The sequence below is a fragment of the Capra hircus genome, chromosome 9 (genome assembly GCF_001704415.2).
Source record: "Capra hircus breed San Clemente chromosome 9, ASM170441v1, whole genome shotgun sequence".
NCBI lineage: Eukaryota > Metazoa > Chordata > Mammalia > Artiodactyla > Bovidae > Capra > Capra hircus.
Window position 1 is genome coordinate 27,840,334 of NC_030816.1, and position 24,721 is coordinate 27,865,054.

Genomic DNA, 24,721 nt, shown 5'->3' on the forward strand with positions numbered 1-24,721 from the left:
GACCTATTGATACTTCTAACCATGCTGAGAAAGGTAACTCAGCATAAAAAGATACATATCATATGATAAGACCTATAGGTAGAATCTAAAAACTAATACCAAGAAACTGACCAAACAGACTCACAGGAGTCGATAATAAAATTATTGTTAACAAATAGGAAAGCTGCAGGGAAGGGATAAATATGGAAGTAGCGATTAACAAATAGAAACAATTTCATGTAAGATATATAATTAACAAGGACATAGCACTCTTGCCTGGAAAATCCCATGGATGGAGGAGCCTGGAAGGCTACAGTCCATGGGGTTGCGAAGAGTCATACACAACTGAGTGACTTAACTTTCACTTTTCACTTTCATGCATTGGAGAAGGAAATGGCAACCAACTCCAGTGTTCTTGCCTGGAGAATCGCAGGTACGGCGGAGCCTGGTGGGCTGCCGTCTATGGGGTCACACAGAGTCGGACACGACTGACGTGACTTAGCAGCAGCAGCAGCAGTATACCAAGAGAGGTCTACTCAACATTTCAAATAAGCTCTATGAGGAAATAATTTGAAGATCAATAGATATATGTATATGTGGAAGTGTAAAAGATTGTGTACACAAACAACACATAGAACACTGTATGTATCAGTGCTACTCCAAGCAAAACTATACATTAAACTGACAAAAAAAAAAAGACAAGTGAAAAGACACAAGCTTTGGGGTGTTGCTTCTGGCACAGTCTGCTGCTGCTGCTGCTAAGTCGCTTCAGTCGTGTCCGACTCTGTGCGACCTCATAGACGGCAGCCCACCAGGCTCCCCCGTCCCTGGGATTCTCCAGGCAAGAACACTGGAGTGGGTTGCCATTTCCTTCTCCAATGCATGAAAGTGAAAAGTGAAAGTGAAGTCGCTCAGTCGTATCCGACTTGTAGCGACCTCATGGACTGCAGCCTACCAGGCTCCTCCGTCCATGGGATTTTCCAGGCAAGAGTACTGGAGTGGGATGCCATTCAGTTCAGTTCAGTTGCTCAGGCGTGTCCGACTCTTTGCGACCCCATGAATTGCAGCATGCCAGGCCTCCCCATCCATCACCAACTCCCAGAGTTCACTCAGACTCACGTCCATCGAGTCAGTGATGCCATCCAGCCATCTCATCCTCGGTCGTCCCCTTCTCCTCCTGCCCCCAATCCCTCCCAGCATCAGAGTCTTTTCCAATGAGTCAACTCTTCCCATGAGGTGGCCAAAGTACTGGAGTTTCAGCTTTAGCATCATTCCCTCCAAAGAAATCCCAGGGCTGATCTCCTTCAGAATGGACTGGTTGGATCTCCTTGCAGTCCAAGGGACTCTCAAGAGTCTTCTCCAACACCACAGTTCGAAAGCATCAATTCTTCAGCGCTCAGCCTTCTTCACAGTCCAACTCTCACATCCATACATGACCACAGGAAAAACCATAGCCTTGACTAAAGGGACCTTAGTCAGCAAAGTAATGTCTCTGCTTTTGAATATACTATCTAGGTTGCTCATAACTTTTCTTCCAAGGAGTGTCTTTTAATTTCATGGCTGCAATCACCATCTGCAGTGATTTTGGAGCCCCAAAAAATACTGTTTCCACTGTTTCCCCATCTATTTCCCATGAAGTGATGGGACCGGATGCCAAGATCTTCGTTTAACCAGGACTTCCCCTGAGGCTCTGTTTGCCAGAGTAAGCAGAGCCGGGCGGCAAAGAAGTGCCGCCACCTTGTGTCTGCTTTCTGCAACAGCAACTTGAAAACTACGGCTTCCAGGACTTGCATTCACCAGAACAGCTGGCCTATAAAGATATTTGTCCTGAAAAATTTCCAGAGGTAAGTATTCCAAAAGAAATCTTTAAAAAGAGGATAGAGTTTTTCATCAAGCAATAAGAAAAGGCAGATACTACTGACACTATTTTTAAAAAAGCACATGAAGTGATGCACAAAATCACTAATTATTAGAGACATGCAAACCAAGATTCCAAAGCAGGATCACCTTGCAGCAGTCAGAATGGCCATCATCAAAATGTCTACAAACAACAAATGCTACAGTGAGGTGGAGAAAGGGGGACCATTTTATATGCCAGTGGTATTTAAATGGGAACAGTCACAACAGACAACAGTATGAAAGTGTCCTTAAAAGGTAAAAACAGAGCTACCATACATTTCAGAAGTCACACTCCTAAGAGCATATTCAAAGGCTACCAGAATTCTAAAAGAATCTTGCACCCCAAGTGCACCTTAGCACCATTTTCAATAGACAAGATTTTGGAAACAAGCAAAATGTCCAAGGATAGATGAGTGCATATAGAAGAAGCGGCACATGCCCCAGATGGCATATTACTCAGTGATGAGAAGATGAGAAAATGCCAACTGCAGACACGTACATGGACCTAGACATACAAAAAGACAAAGTGTACTCTTCAGTGGCAGCTGAAAATTGATGCAAAAGCCCATGAACCAACTGACGAAGGAGAAACAGACTCACAAAATTAGAAAACCAAATCAGGATTACCAAAAGGGAAAGGTGGGGGTAGGAATCAGTTAAGAGCTTGTGTAACATTCCACAATAATATGTATAAAATAGGCAATCAACAGGGACCTACAGTAGAGCAAGGGAGGTCTACACAACACTCTATTAATCTGTATGAGAAAAGAAGCCGAAATGAATAGATATACATATAGAACTGAAAAAGATTCTCTACACACAAAAACAAAACCTTTTCAAAACAACTTACTAAATCAAAACTAAATTAATAAGAACAGAAGGTAATGAGACGCAGCTTACGGGTGTTTGTCCTGGCACATGCCACACGTATTTACCACTCAGGAATACCACTTTCACTAAGGCTCTGCTTTCTGTAGTAAACAGAGCTGGGCATGAAGAAATCTTGCTCCCTTGTGGCCATTTTCCAAAACAGCAACTTTAAAACCAATTCTTGCATGCATGCATGCATGCTACATGCTAAGTTGATTAGGTCGTGTCCGACTCTGTGACTATGGATCAGAGCCCACCAGGCTTCTCTGTCCATGGGGCTCTCCAGGCAAGAATACTGCAGTGGACTGCCATGCCCTCCTCCAGAGGATCTTCCCAACCCAGGGTCAAACCCATGTCTTACACTCCTGCACTGACAGGAGGGTTCTTTATCACCAGCACCATCAGGGAAGCCAAACCCAATGCTTAGACGCCGGCAAGACCCACAAGGAGAGCAGAGGTCTAAATGACATCTGCTGTCACTAAATGTCCTGAAGACATAATTGAAAAATTCAACACATGGCCCACTTTCAAGGAGCCAATTTCAGCAAGTCAATTACCACTTAAAAAAAAAAAGCCACATGAAATGGTGCACAAACTCCAGGTTCTTAGAGACATGCCAATCAAAACTACAAAGAGGGCTCACCTCACCCCAGTCTTAATGGCCATCATCAATGAGTCTTCAAAGAATACATGATAGAAAGGCCCTGAAGGAAAGGAAAGCCTATGAAGGAACCCATGGGATGAAACTGTTAACAACCCCTACACAGAACAATACGCGGGTTCCTAAAAGGAAAACTAAGCTCCCTATGAACCAGCAGTCAATGCCTAAGAGAATATCCAGGCAAAACCAGAATTCAAAAAGAAATATGCACCCAAATCTGCAGTGGGCCACCAGTTACAACAGCTAAGATCTGGAAACAAAGCATCTGGCCAGATGAATGCATGAAGAGGACTGCTACATGTCCACCAGGAGCATGGCTTAGTCGTGAAACAGAATGAAATAACAACGGCAGCAACCCACTTGGAGCTAGTTCTAACCACGCTAAGAAGGGCAACTAAGAAGACAGATAGCGCTTATAGGGGTAACTAAAAATTAATACCAAGAAGCCAAAGGACCAAAGAGAAACAGACTCACAAAACCACACGATAATATTATCCTTATACAAGGTGAAAGATACAGGGAAGGGATAAATAAGGAAGTTGGGATTAACAAATAGAAACAATTTTTATAAAATACATAATTAACAAGAACACAGGTATACCAAGGGAGGTCTACTCAACATTCTGTAATAACCTCCATGAGAAAAAAATTTGCAGATCAATATATATATATGTGCAAATGTAAAAGATTGTGTACACATACAACATATACACCACCATACATCAGTGTTACTCCAGGCAAAACTAAACATCAAACTGACACACACAAAAGAAGAAGTAACGAGACCCAGGCTTTCGGGGTGTTGCTTCTGGTACACTGCAGTCTAATGTACAATCCCAACCAGGGCTTCCACTGAGGCTGTTTGCCAGAGTAAGCAGTATTGGCATCAAAGAAATGCTGGCACCTTGTGGCCACTTTCTGCAACAGCACCTTGAAAACTGTCCTTAAATTAGGGACTTAATAGTCACAAGGAGGATCAGGCTGTAAGATACTCGTCCTCAAAAATTTCCCGGGAGTAACTATTAGAAATCTTTATGAAGACAGAATTTCATCAATACATATGAAATGGTAGACACAACTCACAACATTTGAGAAAGAAAATGAACATGAAATGATGCACATAGTCAGGAATTATTAGAGACATGCAAATAAAGAATACATGAGGAAGCACCTCACAGCACTCAGAATGACCACCATCGAAATCCCTGCAAACTAAAGGTCACAGTCGGGTCAGGGAAAAGGGGACCCTCTTGAATTGCCTACGGTATGCAAATGGGAAGAGCCACAACAGAGCACAGCATGAAACTGTCTTTAAAAGTTAAAAAGCGAGCTACCATACATTGCAGCTGCCCCAGCAGTAGGAGCATATTTGAACGTCACTAGAATTCTAAAAGAATCTGGCACCCAAATCTGCATACAGCACCGCTTCCGATAGCCAAGACCTGGAAGCAACCAAGACGTCCAAACTGACTGAATGCAGAAAGAAAAAGTGGTTCACGTCCACAATGGCATAGTGCTCAGCCATGAAACAATGACACGCTGCCAACTGCAGTAACACGTAAGGAGCTCTCGTAATTAGACTGAATGAAGTCAGTAGGGGGGGAAAAAGCCTATTGGTGGAGGCTTAAATTCATGCCCATAAACCAACTGACAAAAGAGAAACAGACTCACAAAATTAGAGTTACAGAAGGGAAAGGTATCAATTAGAAGGTGTGGATTAACAGATCCACAATAATGCAGATAAAATAGGTAATCAACAAGGACCTGCTGTAGAGCGAGTGGGGCCTATGCAACACTGTGACGACCTACATGAGAAAAGAATCCAAAGATGAAGATATACATACAGAACCGAAAAAGATCCCCTACACTAACAGAAAATGCAAGATTTTACAATAACATTTTACATTAAAAAACTAAATTAATAAAAAATTGCACATTCCACACTAATGCATAACTCAGAACACCATTTCCACTATGGCTTGGTTTCTGAGGTAATGCAAAGAAACAGAGGAAAACAATAGAATGAGAAAGACTAGAGATCTCGTTAAGAAAATCAGAGATACCAAGGGACATTTCACGCAAAAATGGGCACAATAAAGGACAGAAACAGTATGGACCCAAGAGAAGCAGAAGATAATAAGAATAGGTGGCAAGAATACACAGATAAACTATACAGAAAAGATCTTCATGACCCAGATAATCATGATGGTGTGATCACTCACCTAGAGCCAGACATCCCGGAATGCAAGGTCAAGTGGGCCTTAGGAGGCATCACTTTAAAAACCTAGCAGAAGTGATGGAATTTCAGCCGAGCTATTTCAAACCCTAAAAGATGACGTGCTGCACTCAATGTGTGTCAGGAAATTTGGAAAACTCAGCAGTGGCCACAGGACTGGACAAGGTCATTCTTCATCCCAATCCCAAAGAAAGGCAGTGCCAAAGAATGTTCCAACTGCTGCACAATTGCACACATCTCACACAGCAGCCAAGTGATCCTCAAAATTCTCCAAGCCAGGCTTCAGAAATACGTGAACCGTGAACTTCCAGATGCTCAAGCTGGATTTAGAAAAGGCAGAGGAACCAGAGATCAAACTGCCAACATCTGTTGGATCATGGAAAAAGCAAGAGAGTTCCAGAAAAATATCTTCTTCTGCTTCATTGACTACGCTAAAACCTTTGACTGTGAGGATGACAACAAACTGTGGAAAATTCTTCAAGAGACAGAAATATCAGCCCCCCTTACCTGCCTCCTGAGAAACCCGTGTGCAGGTCAAGAAGCAACAGAACTGGACATGGAACAACAGACTGGTTCCAAATTGGGAAAGGAGTATGTCAAGGCTGTATAGTATCACCCTGCTTATTTGACTTTTATGCAGAGTACATCATGCAAAATGCTGGGCTGGATGAAGCACAAACTGGAATCAAGATTGCCAGGAGAAATTATCAATACCCTCAGGTAAACAGATGACACCACGCTTATGGCAGAAAGCAAACAGGAACTAAAGAACCTCTTGATGAAGGTAAAAGAGGAGAGTCAAAAAGCTGGCTTAAAACTCAACATTCAAAAAACTAATAAGATCATGGTATCCGGTCCCATCACTTCATGGCAAATAGACAGGGAAATAATGCAAACAGTGGCTGACTTAATTTTCTTGAGCTACAAAAATCACTGTGGACGGTGACTGCCACCATGAAATTAAACAATGCTTCCTCCTTGGAAGAAATGCTATGACAAACTTTGACAAGAGTATTAAAAAGCAGAGACATCACTCTACCAACAAAGCGGCATATAGGCAAAGCTACAGTTTTTCCTGTAAGTCATGTATGGATGCAAGAGTTGGACCATAAAGAAAACTGAGTGATGAAGAATTGATGCTTTCCAACTGTGGTGCTGTAGAGGCTCTCGAGTCCCTTGGACAGCAAGGAAATCAAACCAGTCAATCCCAAAGGGAATCAACCCTGAATATTCATTGGAAAGACTGATGCTGAACCTGAAACTCCATTACTCTGGCCACCTGATATAAAGAGCTGACTCACTGGAAGAGTCCCTGATGCTGGGAAAGACTGAGGGTAGGAGAAGAAGGGGTCAACAGAGGATGAGATGGTTGGATGGCATCACCAACTTGATGCACATGAGTTTGAGCAAACTCTGGGAAATAGCGAAGGACAGGGACGCCTGGGGTGCTGCAGTCCATGGGGTCACAAAGAGCTGCACACAACTGCGCAACTGAACTGACGAGCTGGCAAAATTCCAAGGACAGTAGAGCTGTGAATGACACCTGCTGCCACTGACTATCCTGGAGAAGGTGATCAAAATGAAAACCCAACACGTCCCACTTTCAAGGAGCCCATTTCAACAAGTCAATTTTATTACCAACCTTCAAAAAAACAAGAAAGAAAGAAAGAGCTCATGAAATGGGTGAACAAATTCACCAGTTGAAAGAGACAAGCAAATCAAAACCACAACAATGGCATACCTCGCCACAGTATGAATGAGCATCATCAATGAGTCTTACACGGTGAGCAATGAGCCATACACGGTGAGCAATGAGCAATACATGGTGGAGAGGGCCTGGAGAAAAGGAAAGCCTCCAAGGTGCTGGTGCGATGAAACTGGAAACAGCCCCTAAACAGAACAGTGTGCAGGTGCCTGAAAGGAAAACGAAGCTCCCATGAACCAGCAGTCAATGCCTAAAAGAATATCCAGGCAAAATCAGAATTCAAAAAGAAATATGCACCCAAATATGCAGTGCACTACCAGTTACAACAGCTGAGATCTGGAAACAAACTGTCCGTCCACATGAACGCATAAAGAGGAACGGCTACACGTCCACCAGGAACATGATTCGGTCATGAAACAGAATGAAATACTACCAACTACAGCAACCCACACGGACCTAGTTCTAACCATGCTAGAGCATCAGTAACTAAGAAGAAAAAGACTGACAGCACTTATACGTGGAATCTAAAAATTAATACCAAGAAACCAATGGACCAAAGAGAAACAGATTCACAAGGCTAGAAAATAAAGTTATCGTTGTCATAGGGGAAAGACATGGGGAAGGGATAAACAAGAAAGTTGGGATTAACAAATAGAAACAATTTCATATAAAATACATAATCAACAAGGACAAACAAATAACAAGGGAGGTATAAGCAGCATTCTGTTATAACCTCTATGAGTAAATAATTTGAAAGTCAATAGAGATATATATATATATTTGCAAACATAAAAGACTGTGTACACATACTTGCCTGGAGAATCCCCATGGACAGAGAAGCCTAGTGGGCTGCAGTCCGTGGGGTTGCAAAGAGTTGCACAAGACTGAGCAACTAAGCACAGCACAGCACAATATATACAACGCTGTATGTCGTGTTTCTGCAAGCAAAACTATAAATTAAACTGACAAAAAAAAGACGTGACAAGACACAAGCTTTGGGGTGTTGCTTCTGACACATTCCAGTTTAATTTCCAACCCCAAACCAGGATGTCCACTGAGGCTCTGGTTGCCAGAGTACCTTGCATCGGTACTGGGTGAATGCTGCCACCTTGTGGCCGTTTCCAGCAACAGCAACGTTAAAACAGTTAAGAAGGGAATGGCTAACCACTCCAGTATTTCTGGAGAATTCCATGGATAGAGGCGCCTGGCAGGCCCCAGTCTATGAGTCAGAAAGAGTCCAACAGGGCTTAGCAACTACGACGCACACACAGAGGAAACTGGGCTTCCCTGGTGGCTCAGATGGTAAAGAACTGGCCTGTAGTGCAAGATACCCTGTTTCCATACTTGGGTAGGGAAGACTCCCTGGAGAAGGGAATGGCTACCCACTCCAATAGCCTTGCCTGAAGAATTCCATCATCAGAGGAGTCTGGCGGGCTATATTACATGGGGTCTCACAGGATGGAACACAACTAAGAGACTAACACTTTCACTTTAAGAGGACTAACATATTCACAAGGATGGCTGGGCTGTAACACACCAGTCTTCAAGGACTGTCCGGGGTTAAGTATTCCAAAAACAATTTTTTTTTTTTTTTACAAAGGGCTGAATTTCATCAAGAAAATATGAAGAGGTAGATACCTCTCGCAATACTTTTTTTTTTTAATTTTTTTTTTTTCACTTTACAATACTGTATTGGTTTTGCCATACATTGACATGAATCCACCACGGGTGTACATGAGTTCCCAATCCTGAACCCCCCTCCCACCTCCCTCTCCATATCATCTCTCTGGGTCATCCCAGTGCACCAACCCCAAGCATCCTGTATCCTGTATCGAACCTAGCTCGCACTACTTTTTTTAAAAGCACATGAAATGATACACAAAATCACAAATTATTAGAGATGTGGAAATCAAAATTACAATGAGGGATCACTCTGCAGGACTAAAAATGGCCTTCATCAGAATGTCCACACACAATAAATGCTGGAGTTGGGGTGGAGAAGAGAGACTTCCTCAGATGCCCACGGCATTCAAACGGCTATAGCCAGAAAAGATAACAGGGAGCCGTCTGTAAAAGGTGAAAACAGAGCTACCATCAATTTCAGAGTCCCACCCTAACAGGATATTCAAAGACAACCAGAATTCTAAAAGAAACTGGCACCCAAAGGTGCACTACAGCAGCGCTTACGGTAGCCGAGAGCCAGAAGGAGATAAAACGTCCAAGGACAGTTGAATGCTAAAGAGGCGGTGCATGTCCACGACGGCATATTACTCAGTAATGAGAAAGAATGAGACAATACCAATTAGTGGGCAGCAAGACACACGGGCCTAGTTGCAATCATACTGTGTGACGACAGTCAAAACAGAAAAAAAAAGACAAATGGCACTGATCTGTGGAATCTAAAAACTGACGCCCATGAACCACCTGAAAAAGAGAAACGGACTCACAAAACTAGAAAACAAAATCATTGTTCCCAAAAGGGAAACGCAGGGGGACAAATCAGCAGGTGGGGTTAACAAATCCACACCACCACATACAGAACAGGGAGCAACCAGGGCCTGCTGAAGAGGGAGGGAGGCGTACACAAGATTCCGTAGTAACCCATATTAAAAAGAAAACAACCTGAAGATAAATAAATACATGTAAAACTGAAAAATATTCTCAACACATCCAAAACAACAATACATTTTAAAACATTCTATATTAGAAAATAAAAATTAGATTAATAAAATTAACACACTAAGTCATGAGACACAAGCTTAGGGGTGTCTGTGCTGGCACCTTCCACACTAATTCACAGGCCGGGAACACCACTTCCATCAAGGCTCCGCTTCCTTAACCAGAGTTAAGCATGAAGAAATCCTGCCGCCTTGGTGGCCGTTTTCCAAAATAGCAACTTCATAACTCAATGCTTATGGACATGCAATATTCACAAGGACTACAGGGCTGTAAATGATACCTTCTGTCAATAAATGTTCTGAAGTAGGCAATCCAAAAAAAAAAATCAACACCTCGTTGACTTTCAAGGAGCCAATTACAACAGGAAGTCCATTTTATTATTACTGTTTGGGGGGGGAAAAGAGCACATAAAATGATGCACAAACTCACCAGTTCTTAGAGACATGCAAACTCAAAACTACAACAAGGGCTCACATCACCGAAGTCTGAATGGCCATCATCAATAAGTCTTCAAAGAACCCATGGTGGAGAGGACCTGGAGAAAAGGAAACCCGCCTAAGGTGCAGGCGGGATGACGCGGGTGCACTCTCTGCAGAGAGCAGGATGCAGGTGCCTTTAGAGGAAAACTAGAGCTACCTACGATCCCCAGTCCCACGCCTATGAGAATATCCCAGAAGAACCAGAATTCAAAGAGAAACATGCCCCCAAAGCTGCACTTCAGGGGCAGTTACAAGGGCAAAGACCTGGAAGCCAACGAAGTTTCCATCAAGAGAGAAATGCGTTAAAGAGGAAGCAGTACACGCCCACAATGGAAGGAGACTCGATCATGAAACAGAAGGAAATGATACCAACTGCGGGGAACCCACAGGGCCTAGTTCTAAGCATACTAAGAGATGTTCCTCAGGAACAAAGGCAGATATCATATGATATGACTTCTAAAAATTAATACTGAGAACCAAACTGACCAAAGACCCCCAACAGTCGAAAATAAAATTATCATTAATCAAGGGGAAAGATGTGGGGAAGGGATAAATACGGCAATTGAGAATAACAATAGAAACTACTACATATAAAACACATAATCAACAAGAACTTAAATACACCAGGGAAAGTCTATGCAACATTCTGTAAGAGTCTCTATGAGAGAAAAATTTGAAGCTCAATAGATATACGTATAAGTGCAAATGTAAGAGATTCTGTACACACAGAACACCATAAATCACTGTAAATCAAAGCAAAACTATACAGTAAACTAAAAAACAAAGAACTAGTGACGAGACCCTAGCTTGGAGGTACTGCTTCTGGCACATTCCAATTCAGTATAACAACCCTAAACCACAGCTTCCACTGAGGCTCTCTTTGCAAGAGTTTGCACAGTTGGTCTTCGAAGAAATGCCCCACCTTGTGGCCATTTTTCCACAACAACTTGAAAACTGTTGCTTAGGGGACTAAGATTCAAAAGGATGGCTGGACTGCCAGCTATCTGTCCTCAAAATAATTTTAGGAGCTAAGTATTCTAAAAGAAATCTTTACCAAGGGCAGAATCTCATCAAGACAATATGAACAGGCAGATACTACTGACATTAGCTTTGAAAAGCACATGAAAAGATGCACAAAATCACCAATTACTGGAGACATGCAAATCAAGATTACAATGAGGGATCACCTCCAGGTGGTCTGAGTGGCCATCAACAAAATATTTCACAAACGATAAGTGCTAGTGTTGGTGGAGAAAGGGGACCCTCATAGGTTGTTGCTGCTAATTCACTTCAGTCGTGTCCGACTCTGTGCGACCCCATAGACAGCAGCCCACCAGGCTCCCCCGTCCCTGGGATTCCCCAGGCAAGAGTACTGGAGTGGGCTGCCATTGCCTTCTCCGTCTTATGTTGCTCAGTTCAGTTCAGTTGCTGAGTCGTATCTGACTCTTTGCGACCCCGTGAATTGCAGCACGCCAGGCCTCCCTGCCCATCACCAACTCCCAGAGTTCACTCAGATTCATGTCAGTCGAGTCCGTGATGCCATCCAGCCATCTCATCCTCAGTCGTCCCCTTCTCCTCCTGCCCCCCAATCCCTCCCAGCATCAGAGTCTTTTCCAATGAGTCAACTCTTCGCATGAGGTGGCCAAAGTACTGGAGTTTCAGCTTTCGCATCAGTCCTTCCAAAGAAATCCCAGGGTTGATCTCCTTCAGAATGGACTGGTTGGATCTCCTTGCAGTCCAAGGGAGCATGAATTCTTCGGTGCTCAGCTTTCTTCACAGTCCAACTCTCACATCCATACATGACCACTGGAAAAACCACAGCCTGGACTAGACGGACCTTAGTTGGCAAAGTAATGTCCCTGCTTTTGAATATGCTATCTAGGTTGGTCATAACTTTTCTTCCAAGGAGTAAGTGTCTTTTAATTTCATGGCTGCAATCACCATCTGCAGTGATTTTGGAGCCCCAAAAAATAAAGTCTGACACCGTTTCCACTGTTTCCCCATCTATTTCCCATGAAGTGATGGCACCAGATGCCATGATCTTCGTTTTCTGAATGTTGAGCTTTAAAGCCAACTTTTTCGCTCTCCTCTTTCACTTTCATCAAGAGGCTCTTTAGTTCCTCTTCACTTTCTGCCATAAGGGTGGTGTCATCTGCATATCTGAGGTTATTGATATTTCTCCCAGCAATCTTGATTCCAGCTTGTGTTTCTTCCAGTCCAGCGTTTCTCATGATGTACTCTGCATAGAAGTTAAATAAGCAGGGTGACAATACACAGCCTTGACAGCAACTTGAAAATTGTTACGGAGAAGGGAATGGCTACACAATCCAATGTTCTTACCCGGAGAATTCCGTGGAGAGTGAAGCCTGGCGGGTTTGAGTCAAAGGGTCACAAAAAGTCGGACACAACTGAGCAACTAACACACCCACACAGGAAACTGGGTTTCCCTGGTGTCTCAAACTGTAAAGGAATGGGCCTGCAAAGCGGGACAGCCTGTTTCCATACCTGGGTCAGGAAGATCCCATGGAGAAGGGGAAGTGTTACACACTCCAATATTCTAGCCTGGAGAATTCCATGGACAGAGGAGCCTGGAGGGCTACATCACGTGGGATTACAAGAATCGAACACAACTAAGCGACTAACACTTGCACTTTACGAGGACTAACATTCACAAGGATGACTGGACTTCAGATATGAGCCCTCAAAAACTGTCTAGGGTAAGTATTCTAAAAAATATATATATATATTTTTTAACAAAGGGCTGTATTTCATAAGACAATATCACAAGGTAGATACTACTCACATGTTTTTTTTAAAGCACATGAAATGATGCACAAAGTCACAAATTATTAAAGACATGGAAATCAAAACTACAATGAGGAATCACAGTCAAAACTACCATCATCAAAATGTCCACAAATAATAAATGCTAGAGTAGGGGTGGAGAAAATGCCAGTGGCATGTAAATGGTAACAGCCATGAGACAGAACAGTAGGGAACTGCCTTTAAAAGGTTGATGTATGGCAAAAACCATCGCAGTACTGTAAAGTAATTATCCTCCCATTAAAATAAATTAATTTTTTTAAAAAGGTAAAAACAGAGCTACCATAGATTTGAGAGTCTGATCCTAACAGGATATTCAAACAGAACCAGACTTCTAAAAGAAACTGGCACCCAAATGTCCACGACAGCAGCATTTACAGTAGCCAAAATAATAGTTATTAATAATAACTAAATTAATTTAAAAACAGTAAGTGATGAGACCCAAGATCAGGGGTGTTTGTGCTGGCACGTGCCACACTAATCTACACCCAGAAACACCATGACCACTATGGCTCTGCTTTCCGTGGTAACTAGTTGGGTATGAAGAAATCCTGCCACATTGTGGCTGTTTTCCAAAATAGCAAGTTTAAAATCAGTGCTTATTGGGCATGCAATAGTCACAAGAGTTGCAGAGTTGTAAATGATAACCTTCTGTCAATAAATGTCCTGAAGTAGGCCATCCAAAAAAATTCAACACCTGGTTGACTTTCAGGGAGCCAACTACAAGTCAATTTTATCATCACCATTTAGTTAAAGAAAAGAACACATGAAATGGTGCACAAATTCCCCTCTTCTTAGAGACAAGGAAATCAGAACTACAGTGAGGCCTCACAATGCCAAAGCCTTAATGGCCATCATCAATAAGTCTTCAAAGAATCCACAGTGGAGAGGGCCTGGAGAAAAGGAAAACCTCCTAAGATGTAAGTGGGCTGAAACTAGCTGCACTCCCTGCATGTAGGTGCTTTTAAAGGAAAACTGGAGCTACCTACATGATCCACAGTCCCAGGCCTATGAGAAAATCCAGGGGAAACCAGAATTCAAAAAGGAACATGATCCAAAGCTGTACTGCACCACCAGTTACAAGGCCAAAGACCTAGAAGCCAACAAAGTTTCCATGGAGAGATGAATGAATTAGGAAGAAGTGGTGTATGTCCACAATGGAATGAGACTCAGCCACAAAACAGAAGGAAATAATACCAGTTGCAGGAACCCACATGGACCTAGTTCTAAGCACACTGAGAGATGTTACTCAGAAAAAACAGATATATTTCACTTAAAGGTAAAATGTAAAAATTAATACCAAGAAACCAACTGACCAAAGACAGACTCACAGCAGTCAAAAATATCATTACACAATATCATTACACAATATCAAAAACTATCATTACACAAGAGGAAAGATGCTAGGAAGGAATAAATGAGGAAATTGGGATTAACGAATAAAAACTATCATATACAAAATACATATAATCAACAAGGACTTGAGTATACCAAGCAACGTCTGCTCAACATTCTGTAATAATCTCTATAAGAATTTGAAGATCAAGCGATATATGTATATGTGCAAATATAAAAGATTCTATACACACAGAACACTGTATATCACTGTTACTCAAAGAAAAACTATACATAAAACTAGAAGAAAAAAAAAGGAGACAACAAGATCCAAGCTTTGGGGTGTTGCTTCTGGCACAATCCAGTCCAATATACAAGCCAAAACCGCGACTTCCACTGAGGCTCTGTTTGCTAAAGGAGGCCGAGTTGGGCTTCGAAGAAATGCTGCCGCCTTGTGGCTGTTTGACGCAAAAACAACTTGAAAACTGTTGCTTAGGGGACAATATTCAAAACAACCGCTAGACTGCAAGATACCTGTCCTCAAAATTTTCAGTAAGTATTCTAAAAGAAATCTTTACAAAGGGCAAAGTGTCATTAAGACAATATGAAAAGGCAAGTACTACTGACACTAATTTTTTTTTAAATCACATGAAATGATGTACAAAGTCACAAATTATTAGAGACATGGAAATCAGAAGGGATCACCTTCTGGTGTTCAGAATGGCCATCATCAATATGTCTACAAACAATAAACGGTGGAGTAGGTGTGGAGAAAAGGGGATCCTCTTACACTGCTAAGTAATTAAGTGTTAGTCACTCAGTTGTGCCTGACTCTTTGTGACCCTATGGACTGTAGCCTGCCAGGCTCCTCTGTCCATGGGATTCTCCAGGAGTATGTGAATGATAATGGTACAATACAGAACTATGAAACTGTAAAAACAGAGCTACCATATACTTCATCAGTCCCACTCCTAACAGGATATTCATAGACAAACAGAATTTAAAAAAAAAAAAAAAACTTGCACCCAAATGTACCCTACAGTACTACTTCTAATTGCCCAAGACCTTGAAGCAAGAGAAATGTCCAAGGACAGATGAATGCATTAAGAAAGAGTGGTACATGTCCACAATGGCGTATTACTCAGTCATGAAAAAGAATGAGCCAATTCCTATCGCAGCAACATGCATGAAAGTAGCTGTCATCATACCGAGTGATGTAAGTCAGAAAAAAAAAGACATATCACATATTGGTGGAATCTGAACACTGACATCCACGAACCAACAGACAAAAGAAAAATAAAGTCTCCAAATTAGAATACAAAATTATGGTTACCAGAAGGGAAAGGTGAGGGAAGGTATCAATTGGGAGATTGGGATTAACAAATCCACAATAATACACATAAAACAGGTAATCAACAAGGACCCGTTGTATAGCAAGGGAGTTCTACTCAACACCCTGTTGCTACCTATTTGAGTAAAGAATCTATATGTTGAACTAAAAATGATTCTGTACACCTATGATAAACACAACATATTAAATCAACTTTACTGCAGTAAAACGTAAAAATCAGAGTGAATTTTAAAGAAGTAGTAGTGAGATCCACTGTACCTGAGTGTGATGAGAAAAACACTGTTTTGAGTGCTTCCTAGTCATTTTTCAGTATTCGTCCCTGCTCACACCAACAGTGTGGACATTTAGATAACCAGTGAGCTGAGGAGTCCCACCATAAATTCCTGGTTTGCTTTTCCCAGAGCACCTTTTAAAACAGCCACTTAGAGGCAAGCCCTTAATAAGTTAGTGACCTCCACTCCAACCACCTTAAAGGTACTAGTGTGTCTGCTACCTGCTTTCTCTCTCTTGTCTGCACGTGACCTGAGGCGGAGGACAGCCCCTCCCCTGGCTCATATTCTTCCCTGGCCTACACTTCTGAGACAGGTCAGTAAGAGACAACAGGCTAAACATGGTAACATTCTAAGTCAATATTGTTTAGGGATAAACAAAGCTGTGGAACATGTATCCAGTGGATGAGTACTCAAGAAGCAGCAGCTAACTACTGTCACACACAACATGGACGAACATCAAAGATATGATGCCAAGCAAAAGACACTAGACTCAAGACAGTATGCACAATTCTATTCACACAGAATTCTTTAGCGGGCGTATCTAATCTAACATGTAAAAAACAGAATATTACCTGCCAGGAGGGAACAGACAGGTGACCAGATATGGACGCAAGGGAATTTTCTGTGACAACACAGGGGTGTGGTTACACATGTATGCTGCTGCTGCTAAGCCGCTTCAGTCGTGTCCGACTCTGTGCGACCCCAGAGACAGCAGCCCACCAGGCTCCCCCGTCCTTGGGATTCTCCAGGCAAGAACACTGGAGTGGGTTGCCATTTCCTTCCCCAATGCGTGAAAGTGAAAAGTGAAAGTGAAGTCGCTTAATCGTATGCTTCTGTCCAAATTCTGTAGCTTAGATTTGTGCATTCAATTTATGTAAATTTTAAAGAAAAAGAACCATATAAAATATATGTGGTGGGTGGGAAGTGGAACAAGTTATAGGTAATAGAGGATGACAGAATGTTGGTAATTTTGGAGCTGGGTGATGGCTAGATGGGAGTTTATTATTCTGTTTATTATTCTTTGTATTTTCTTGAAATTTCCATATTAAAGCTGAAAACAAAAAACCAAAGACATTATCCACAAACCCTATGTTTATCTGATTCATCTGAAATACAATTACTCTGTCAAATTGCTGTAAAAATTTCTAGTCATTTACTCTCAATTTATATACGCAATTTGTTGCCATCCAGCTACACACTATCTGTGCCTGGCACCAGTTACCAGCCCACACCATCCAATGTCCTAACCTTTCTTTGCCTCATTTTTTCCTTCACCAAATAATAATAGTAATAGCAACAATATTTGCCTCAGAAGTTTTATGAGGATTAAATAATGAACTATGTAGAGTGTTTTGACCAGTGCCTGGACTATATAACTCTTCCAAGAGTATTAGCTACTATTCTCATTAATACAACCTGATACCATTTTTTTAAATTCCTTGGATCTATTTAGTTGCCAGTAATTAAATGGCAACTTAAGAGATGCAGAGTTTCCTCTCCTCAGAATGGGAGCCACTGAAGTTTCTGAGCAGAAAAGCCCTATAATATGAATTTTGCTTTAGAAAGAACATTCACATATCAGCCAGTCCTCTGGCATGCGCGGCTTAATGGGCTGAAATTGATGTGTTTTAAACATAGTATGTATGTTTCTAACTAGGGACATTGATTAGCATTTGTACAGAAAGCAGAAGCTTTTGTTTCAAAATGATACTTCTGCATGGCTCTCCTCAGGGGGAAGGTATCTGCATACACAGTATATTAGGTAAGTTCATCTTCTGGTCTGGATCTAATCAGATGAAGCCGTCACCAAAATTAACTTAGGGCCAACATTGTTTCTACATTAATGATGACCTCAGGCAGACAAGCTTTTACAACCCTGTTATAACCAAGAAAGTATTAGGATAAGTACCTTCTTATACTCTCCTATCTAATAGAGACAGCCCACGTTCGACTGATGGTGCCTCAATTTTAAGGAACTAGCGGTATTGGAGAAGACTCTTGAGAGTCCCTTGGACTGCAAGGAGATCCAACCAGTCCATTCTGAAGGAGATCAGCCCTGGGATTTCTTTGGAAGAAATGATGTTAAAGCTGAAACTCCAGTACTTTGGCTACCTCATGCGAAGAGTTGACTCATTGGAAAAGACTCTGATGCTGGGAGGGATAGGGGGCAGAAGGAGAAGGGGACGAAGAGGATGAGGTGGCTGGATGGCATCACCGACTCGATGGACATGAGTCTGACTGAACTCCGGGAGATGGTGATGGACACGGAGGCCTGGCGTGCTGTGATTCATGGGGTCGCAAAGAGTCGGACGCGACTGAGCGACTGAACTGAACTGAACTGAGTAACCTAAAAACGAGTCTGCTTATTCTACGAGTAACTATTTTCATGGCGATTTGACGAAATAAAATAAAATGTGTTGGAAAAGCCAAGTGAAAAGCAAAACAATGTTACCCAAACAAATCGACTGTCTTTAAAGAAAATACGTTTTTCCTTCCTTTCAAATCAAGAGAAATACGTCAGCAATTACAGCACACGTAATTAACATCAATCTCAGCAATGCTATGCCATGATCAAAAATACTCTCCATACCCCTGCCTGTACTGCAACCAGTGAACTGCAGAACTCTTAAGCCTTTCTGAAAGTTGAAAAGAATTCAGTAACTCGTATAAAGCCCCATTAACAGTTTCTGAGATACCACAAACACCTGTTGCCCGTGTGCTCCCACCGTGGCTTTTTAAGTGGAAATGTTTGCATGCAAAAACAGCAGTGCCCAGGGTGCGATTACAAGGCGAAGACAGCCCCTACCCCCACCCCCAGCCCCGGACACATTCCCCTCTGCGGGGATAAGGGAACTGAGAAAACGGGGGGAGCCAAGGGGGAGAATGCTGTCTCTGCCCCACACCTACTCGGCCGCCATCCTCCTGCCGGCGCCCCACGGCGCGGGGTACTCACAGCTCTAGTCTCGTACAGGACCAGCTTCTGAACCGAGCTGATGATGGGGGCAGCAGCCGCGGGCATGGCTCGAGCTAATATGGGGGCCCCCAAGGCAGGGCACCAGGCCGCGGCCCAAACTGCGGCAGCCTTTGGGCTGCCCCCAAAAGATTCGACGAGGAGACGCCTTAGAAGTTGGACTCCAGGTTCAGCCGGGAAAAACGCCGCTGGACGCTAAATTTATAAGGGAATAGGTAATACGGTTCAGGTGTTTCCGGATCCCTACGCCCCACCTCCAGGCAAGCCCCGCCCCAGACGCGCGGGGGCGGGGCTGGAGGATTTACCAAGGAGAGGTGGTGTAGCTTTCCAGAACCTGCGTGCTGCCGGGAAGGAAGCAAAAAGCGCCATATTTGATGCTGGCAGGAGGAAAAGTGGGAGGGGAAGAGCGTTGCTGGTTTAGATGAATTTCTCGCTTCTGTGGTCCTTCTCTTTGGAAAAGTGGATAATTTGGGACTGGATTGCTTCTTTTGAAGCGGTTCTCCGAGTTGCGGACAGATTCATTCCCAAGTTGGTCTGTTTTCCCTGTCTGCTTCCACTTCTGCCCTTATATTCCTGGAAAGCTATTGTGTTCTTTCACTGTCTGTTTTTCCCTCCCGTCTCTTTGTTGTCTATTTTTACCCTTAGGAGAATCAACAGAATTCATATTATCCAGAGGGTGTGTGGTTCAGGTAATTTCTTTTAATCACCTAAAGTTGGAAATTTCCAACTTTGCCACATACTTGTTTGTGCATAAGTTTAACCATTTCTAAATTCTAAAAGTGAATTGGGAGTGTAACGGTGTAGCAATGGCTTTGGAGTTCTGCGTTAAAAGATTTCTTTCTTCTGATGTACGTGAACATAGACAATGCATGTACCCTCCTTGATCGTCACCTTCCATATTTGTGAAAAGGAGGATATTATAATTATGAATACAAAATTGGGTACAAAAGTGAATATTTAATAAAAAGAGAAAACGTCAGTAAATCATAGACCCCCATCCATAGGTCCCGCCCCCCAAGAGGCTTTGCGCTCTTCTCGGCCTTGGGTTCCCTCGGCAACCGCTCAACAGATCCCTTGGCAACCGCTCAACAGACGGTCCAGGGAGCCGGGCTTCGGCCAAACGGTGGAGTCTGCCGGGGTCTGCTGAGCCCAGGTAAGTAGGGGTCGGAATTCACCTCTAAGATGCATGCTGGTGTTGCATGAATGGAATCCCACCTCCTGCGGGGACGGCAAACCAGTGCCTTTCCTTGCAAAACTAAACTGGGATCTCCATAAACCCCGCTTTTTAAACCCACTTCCCTTTTCAGGGGATAATGTCTTCATTCCGCAGATATTTACTGAGCACCTACTGTGAGGTGTTAGATGTACTGGAATGGCAGCTAACCTAGCCTAGGTAGAAGTGCTAGGTTTCCCAGGAGATGGGCCCCCTGTTAATCGCAGAACTCACTGCTAGAGGATTTTCCAACTACTAAGTGTGTTCCCTTCAGTTGCTCAGTTGTGTCCGACTCTTTGCAACCCACCCCATGGACTGCAACACACCGGACTTCCCTGTCCATCACCAACTCCCAGAGCTTGCTCAAATTCATGTCCATCGAGTCGGTGATGCCATCCAACCATCTCATCCTCTGTCATCCCCTTCTCCTCCTGCCTTCAATTTTTCCCAGCATCAAGGTCTTTTCCAATGAGTCAGTTCTTTGCATCAGGTGGCCAAAGTATTGGAGCTTCCATTTCAGCATCAGTCCTTCCAATGAATATTCAGGACTGATTTCCTTTAGGATTGACAGGTATGATCTCCTTGCAGTCCAAGGGACTCAAGAGTCTTCTCCAACCACCACAGTTCAAAAGCATCAATTCTTCAGCACTCAGCTTTCTTTATAGTCCAACTCTCACATCCATACATGACTACTGGAAAACCCCTGTCTAGCTCTAACTAGACAGACCTTTGTTGGCAAAGTAATGTCTGCTTTTAATATGCTGTCTAGGTTTGTCATAGCTTTTCTTCCAAGGAGCAAGTATCTTTTAATTTCATGGCTGCAGTCACCACCCACAGTGATTTTGGAGCCCAAAACAATAATCTGTCACTGTTTCCATTGTTTCCCCATCTATTTCCCATGAAGTGATGGGACTGGATGCCATGATCTTACTTTTTTGAATGTTGAGTTTTAAGTCAGCTTTTTTTTTTTTTCATTCTTTTTCACCTTCATCAAGAGGCTCTTTAGTTCCTCTTCATTTCTGCATTAGAGTGGTGTCATCTGCATACCTGAGGTTGTTGATAACCTTGATTCCATCTTGTGAGTCATTCAGCCAGGCATTTCCATAATGTGCTCTGCATATAAGTTAAATAAGCAGGGTAACAATATACAGGCTTGACATACCCCTTTCCCAATTTTGAACCAGTCTCTTGTTTCATGTCCTGTTTTAACTGTTGCTTCTTGACCCACATTCGGGTTTCTCAGGAGTGAGGTAAGGTGGTCTGGTATTCCCATCTCTTTAAGAATTTTCAACAGTTTGTTGTGATCCACACAGCCAAAGGCTTTAACATAGTCAATGAAGCAGAAGTAGGTGTTTTTCTGGAATTCCCTTGCTTTCTCTATGATCAAACGAATGTTGGCAATTGGCTGTTGGCCCCACTGAAAACTGATAGCTTTCCAAGGAGGGATTCCACGCTTCAGTCATGTCCAACTCTTTGCGACCCTACAGTCCAACTCTTTGCAGCCCACCAGTCTCCTCTGTCCATGGGATTCTCCAGGTGAGAATATTGTAGTGGGTTGCCATGCCCTCCTCCAGGGGATCTTCCCAAGCCAGGGATCAAACCCAAGCCTCTTACATCTCCTGCATTGGCAGGCAGGTTCTTTACCACTAGCAACACCTGGGAAGCCCAAGGTGACAGCTTTCCAAGTCACCCCTTAAATGAATCAGAACAGTATTCCCAAATGTTTTACATGCTGCCTCCAAAAACTAAAGACACTTACAAAATATTGCACTTCCCTTTTAGAAGTAGAAGGTGTAAGGTATAGTAATTTGTACTTTACATTGGAGAGAATGTCTCAGAATGCCCCAGACGACTGGCCACTGGCCTTTGAAAACTTCACCAGTATATTATAACAGGTTCTTGAGTCTTTAAAGGTTTATTTCCCACTTTTTGCTGCTCATATATATTATGAGGGCATCTAAAACACTGGCTATTTCCTGCTCACCAGGACTGGCATTGTCAAAACTGCGGATCAACAAGACCCCTTTGAACTATATTTGTTACAAAGAGCAGGAGAGTCCTGGGGTAAGACTAAATGTCCACTGCTGACTGTTCTATGTAAATACAAACTGCTTCTGACCCTCCTCCTTGGTGTGTATTGAAAAAAATACATTTTCCAGTTGACTAGCTACATATCAAGTATGAGAAACTGTGTCCCTCTAGAAAAAGGGCTCTGCACAGCAGTTGAAATTAGGGCTGCCCCTTGGTTAAGTTTACAGTGGCCCAATATTATCTGTCATGATCTGTCTGGTTTTTGCAGAAATTCAGACTGTAGAATTAAACAGGACTGTGCATCTTTTAAGGGCTTCTCTGGAGGCTCAGTGATAAAGAATTCTCTTGCCAATGCAGGAGACACAACTTTGATCCCTGGGTTGGGAAGATCCACTAAAGAAGGAAATGGCAACCCACTCCAGTATTCTTGCATGGGAAATCCCATGAACAGAGGAGCCTGGTGGGCTACAGTCCCTGGGGTCACGAAAGAGTCAGACACAACTGAGCAACTATACAACAACATGCTGCTGCTAAGTCGCCTTGGTTGTGTCTGACTCTTCACGACCCCATGGACGGCAGCCTACCAGACTCCTCCGTCCATGGAATTTTCCAGGCAAGAGTACTGGAGTGGGGTGCCATTGCCTTCTCCGATACAACAATATGCTGCATCTTTTAAACAGTTTGGGGTTAGCACTCTTCCATTTCATTCAGAATGATTTACTATTGTTTATCTTGGCCAGAAGCTAAGGAATGGGGATGCAGTTTCAGGGGTTTCCACTTGCCCTTTTCTACACAGTGGCCCTTACTCTACAGTTAGCATACCCCAGTGAAGGTTTTGCTAGCTGCAGTCCCTGTTATAGACTCAAGAACCATGAAAATAACCACTGAGTGATCCTGTGAACACTTTGGATGCACTGTAAGACAGATGGACTTGGGCCAAGGCCCCATTTGCCACTGGTTCTCCATTTGCCCTCATTCTAACAGGAGGCTATGATGGCACTTTGGATCTGCTGGTGTTGATGTCAGCTCAGACCCGGTGTCCGATAGCTTGTGAAAAAGGAGAATATTCCAGAATATCCAGAGTATCTGTTTCTCTGGTTAATGGTTGTAGGTTCTCTTGGAGAAGGGCTGGGGAATCCCTATTATCAGTACTTGTTATGGAGTTTGTAGGCTCCATCCTCAAGGGCTCCTTGCCTTCCCTTCGGTAAATTGGCTCTGGAATCATGAACAAGGAATCATGATTTCCACTGTGGCTACTGACATCAGCCTTTGGTTCATTTGCCCTGTGTCATTTTAGAAATGTAAGGTAATCAACATTTTCATTGACTGTTTATCTGTCTCATCCCTAGAAAGTCCATGTTTATCAACACTGCCATAGATCTCTGTGAGTCCTATTTGTTCCCATTTTGGGTTTGCTGCCCAGTGTAGTAATTATGCCTACTTTGTTTCTGACAGTCAATTGCTACCACCTGGCCTCTGCTCTTCCAGACCCTGTCAGCCCCTTTGACACACGAGAAACCAGTATCATGGCAGCCTCTCCCTTACCTTAAATCCTGGCCCCCAAAAAGGACAGCCACCTCTGAGCTTCTTAATGATGACAGTGCCCCGTTACTAGCTCATTCTTTAACATCATAATGAGTAGAGTATACTCTGGCCATCCCAAAGAATAGATTTGGCTCATGGTTCTCTGGCCTAACATAAAAAATCTGTTTAACATGTCACCTCCATGAGTATTTAACACCTTTCTCTATGTCCTCTAAGGCAGTCTGGCATTTTCACCTCATTTACTATAGTCTACTGGTTTCTCCCAAGCATCAAGTAACCTTATCAGCAGTGAAAATTAGGACTTGCTCTAGGTGTCCTAGCTAGGATGTTAAACTATGAGTAGCGTGAGAGAGCCCACATATCAACCAACTCCTATCCAGTCTACATTCCCCCCACCTGGCACCCTCAAGATCTTTCCTAGGCATTTTCTTCTGGTTCCAGCTGGTACATCACAGTCAGGCCCTGAGCTCTTTAGTTGCATAACTTTTTTCCCATCCAGTGCCTCCGGTTGGGCTGGGCTGACACTTAACCCCAGTTACTGCCCTAGAAGTTATGAGAGAAAATACAGGTAGACCTTGTAAAGATCAAGCTTGTTTTCTGAGGCACCTGCCTCAGGTGAGGCAAGGCGAAGCTGCCCTTTTCCAGATATGAGAAAACTACTTCTGTTAATGC

The 24,721-nt window shown here is 43.0% G+C and overlaps 2 protein-coding genes across 2 annotated transcripts in view; one reads left to right on the forward strand and one right to left on the reverse strand.

Annotated features, from left to right (window-relative positions):
• Positions 1-19,519, reverse strand: part of FIG4 (FIG4 phosphoinositide 5-phosphatase) — a 167,446-nt gene extending 147,927 nt beyond the window's left edge. Inside the window, exon 1 of the mRNA XM_005684577.3 lies at positions 19,243-19,519. Coding sequence (XP_005684634.1) covers positions 19,243-19,308 — 66 coding nt within the window. The 5' untranslated portion in view covers positions 19,309-19,519. The remainder of the gene's footprint in view (positions 1-19,242) is intronic.
• The window catches only part of AK9 (adenylate kinase 9), a 121,361-nt gene continuing 116,764 nt past the window's right edge, over positions 20,125-24,721 (forward strand). The window contains exon 1 of the mRNA XM_018053513.1: positions 20,125-20,413. The gene's annotated coding sequence lies outside the window, so the exon portion shown is untranslated. The remainder of the gene's footprint in view (positions 20,414-24,721) is intronic.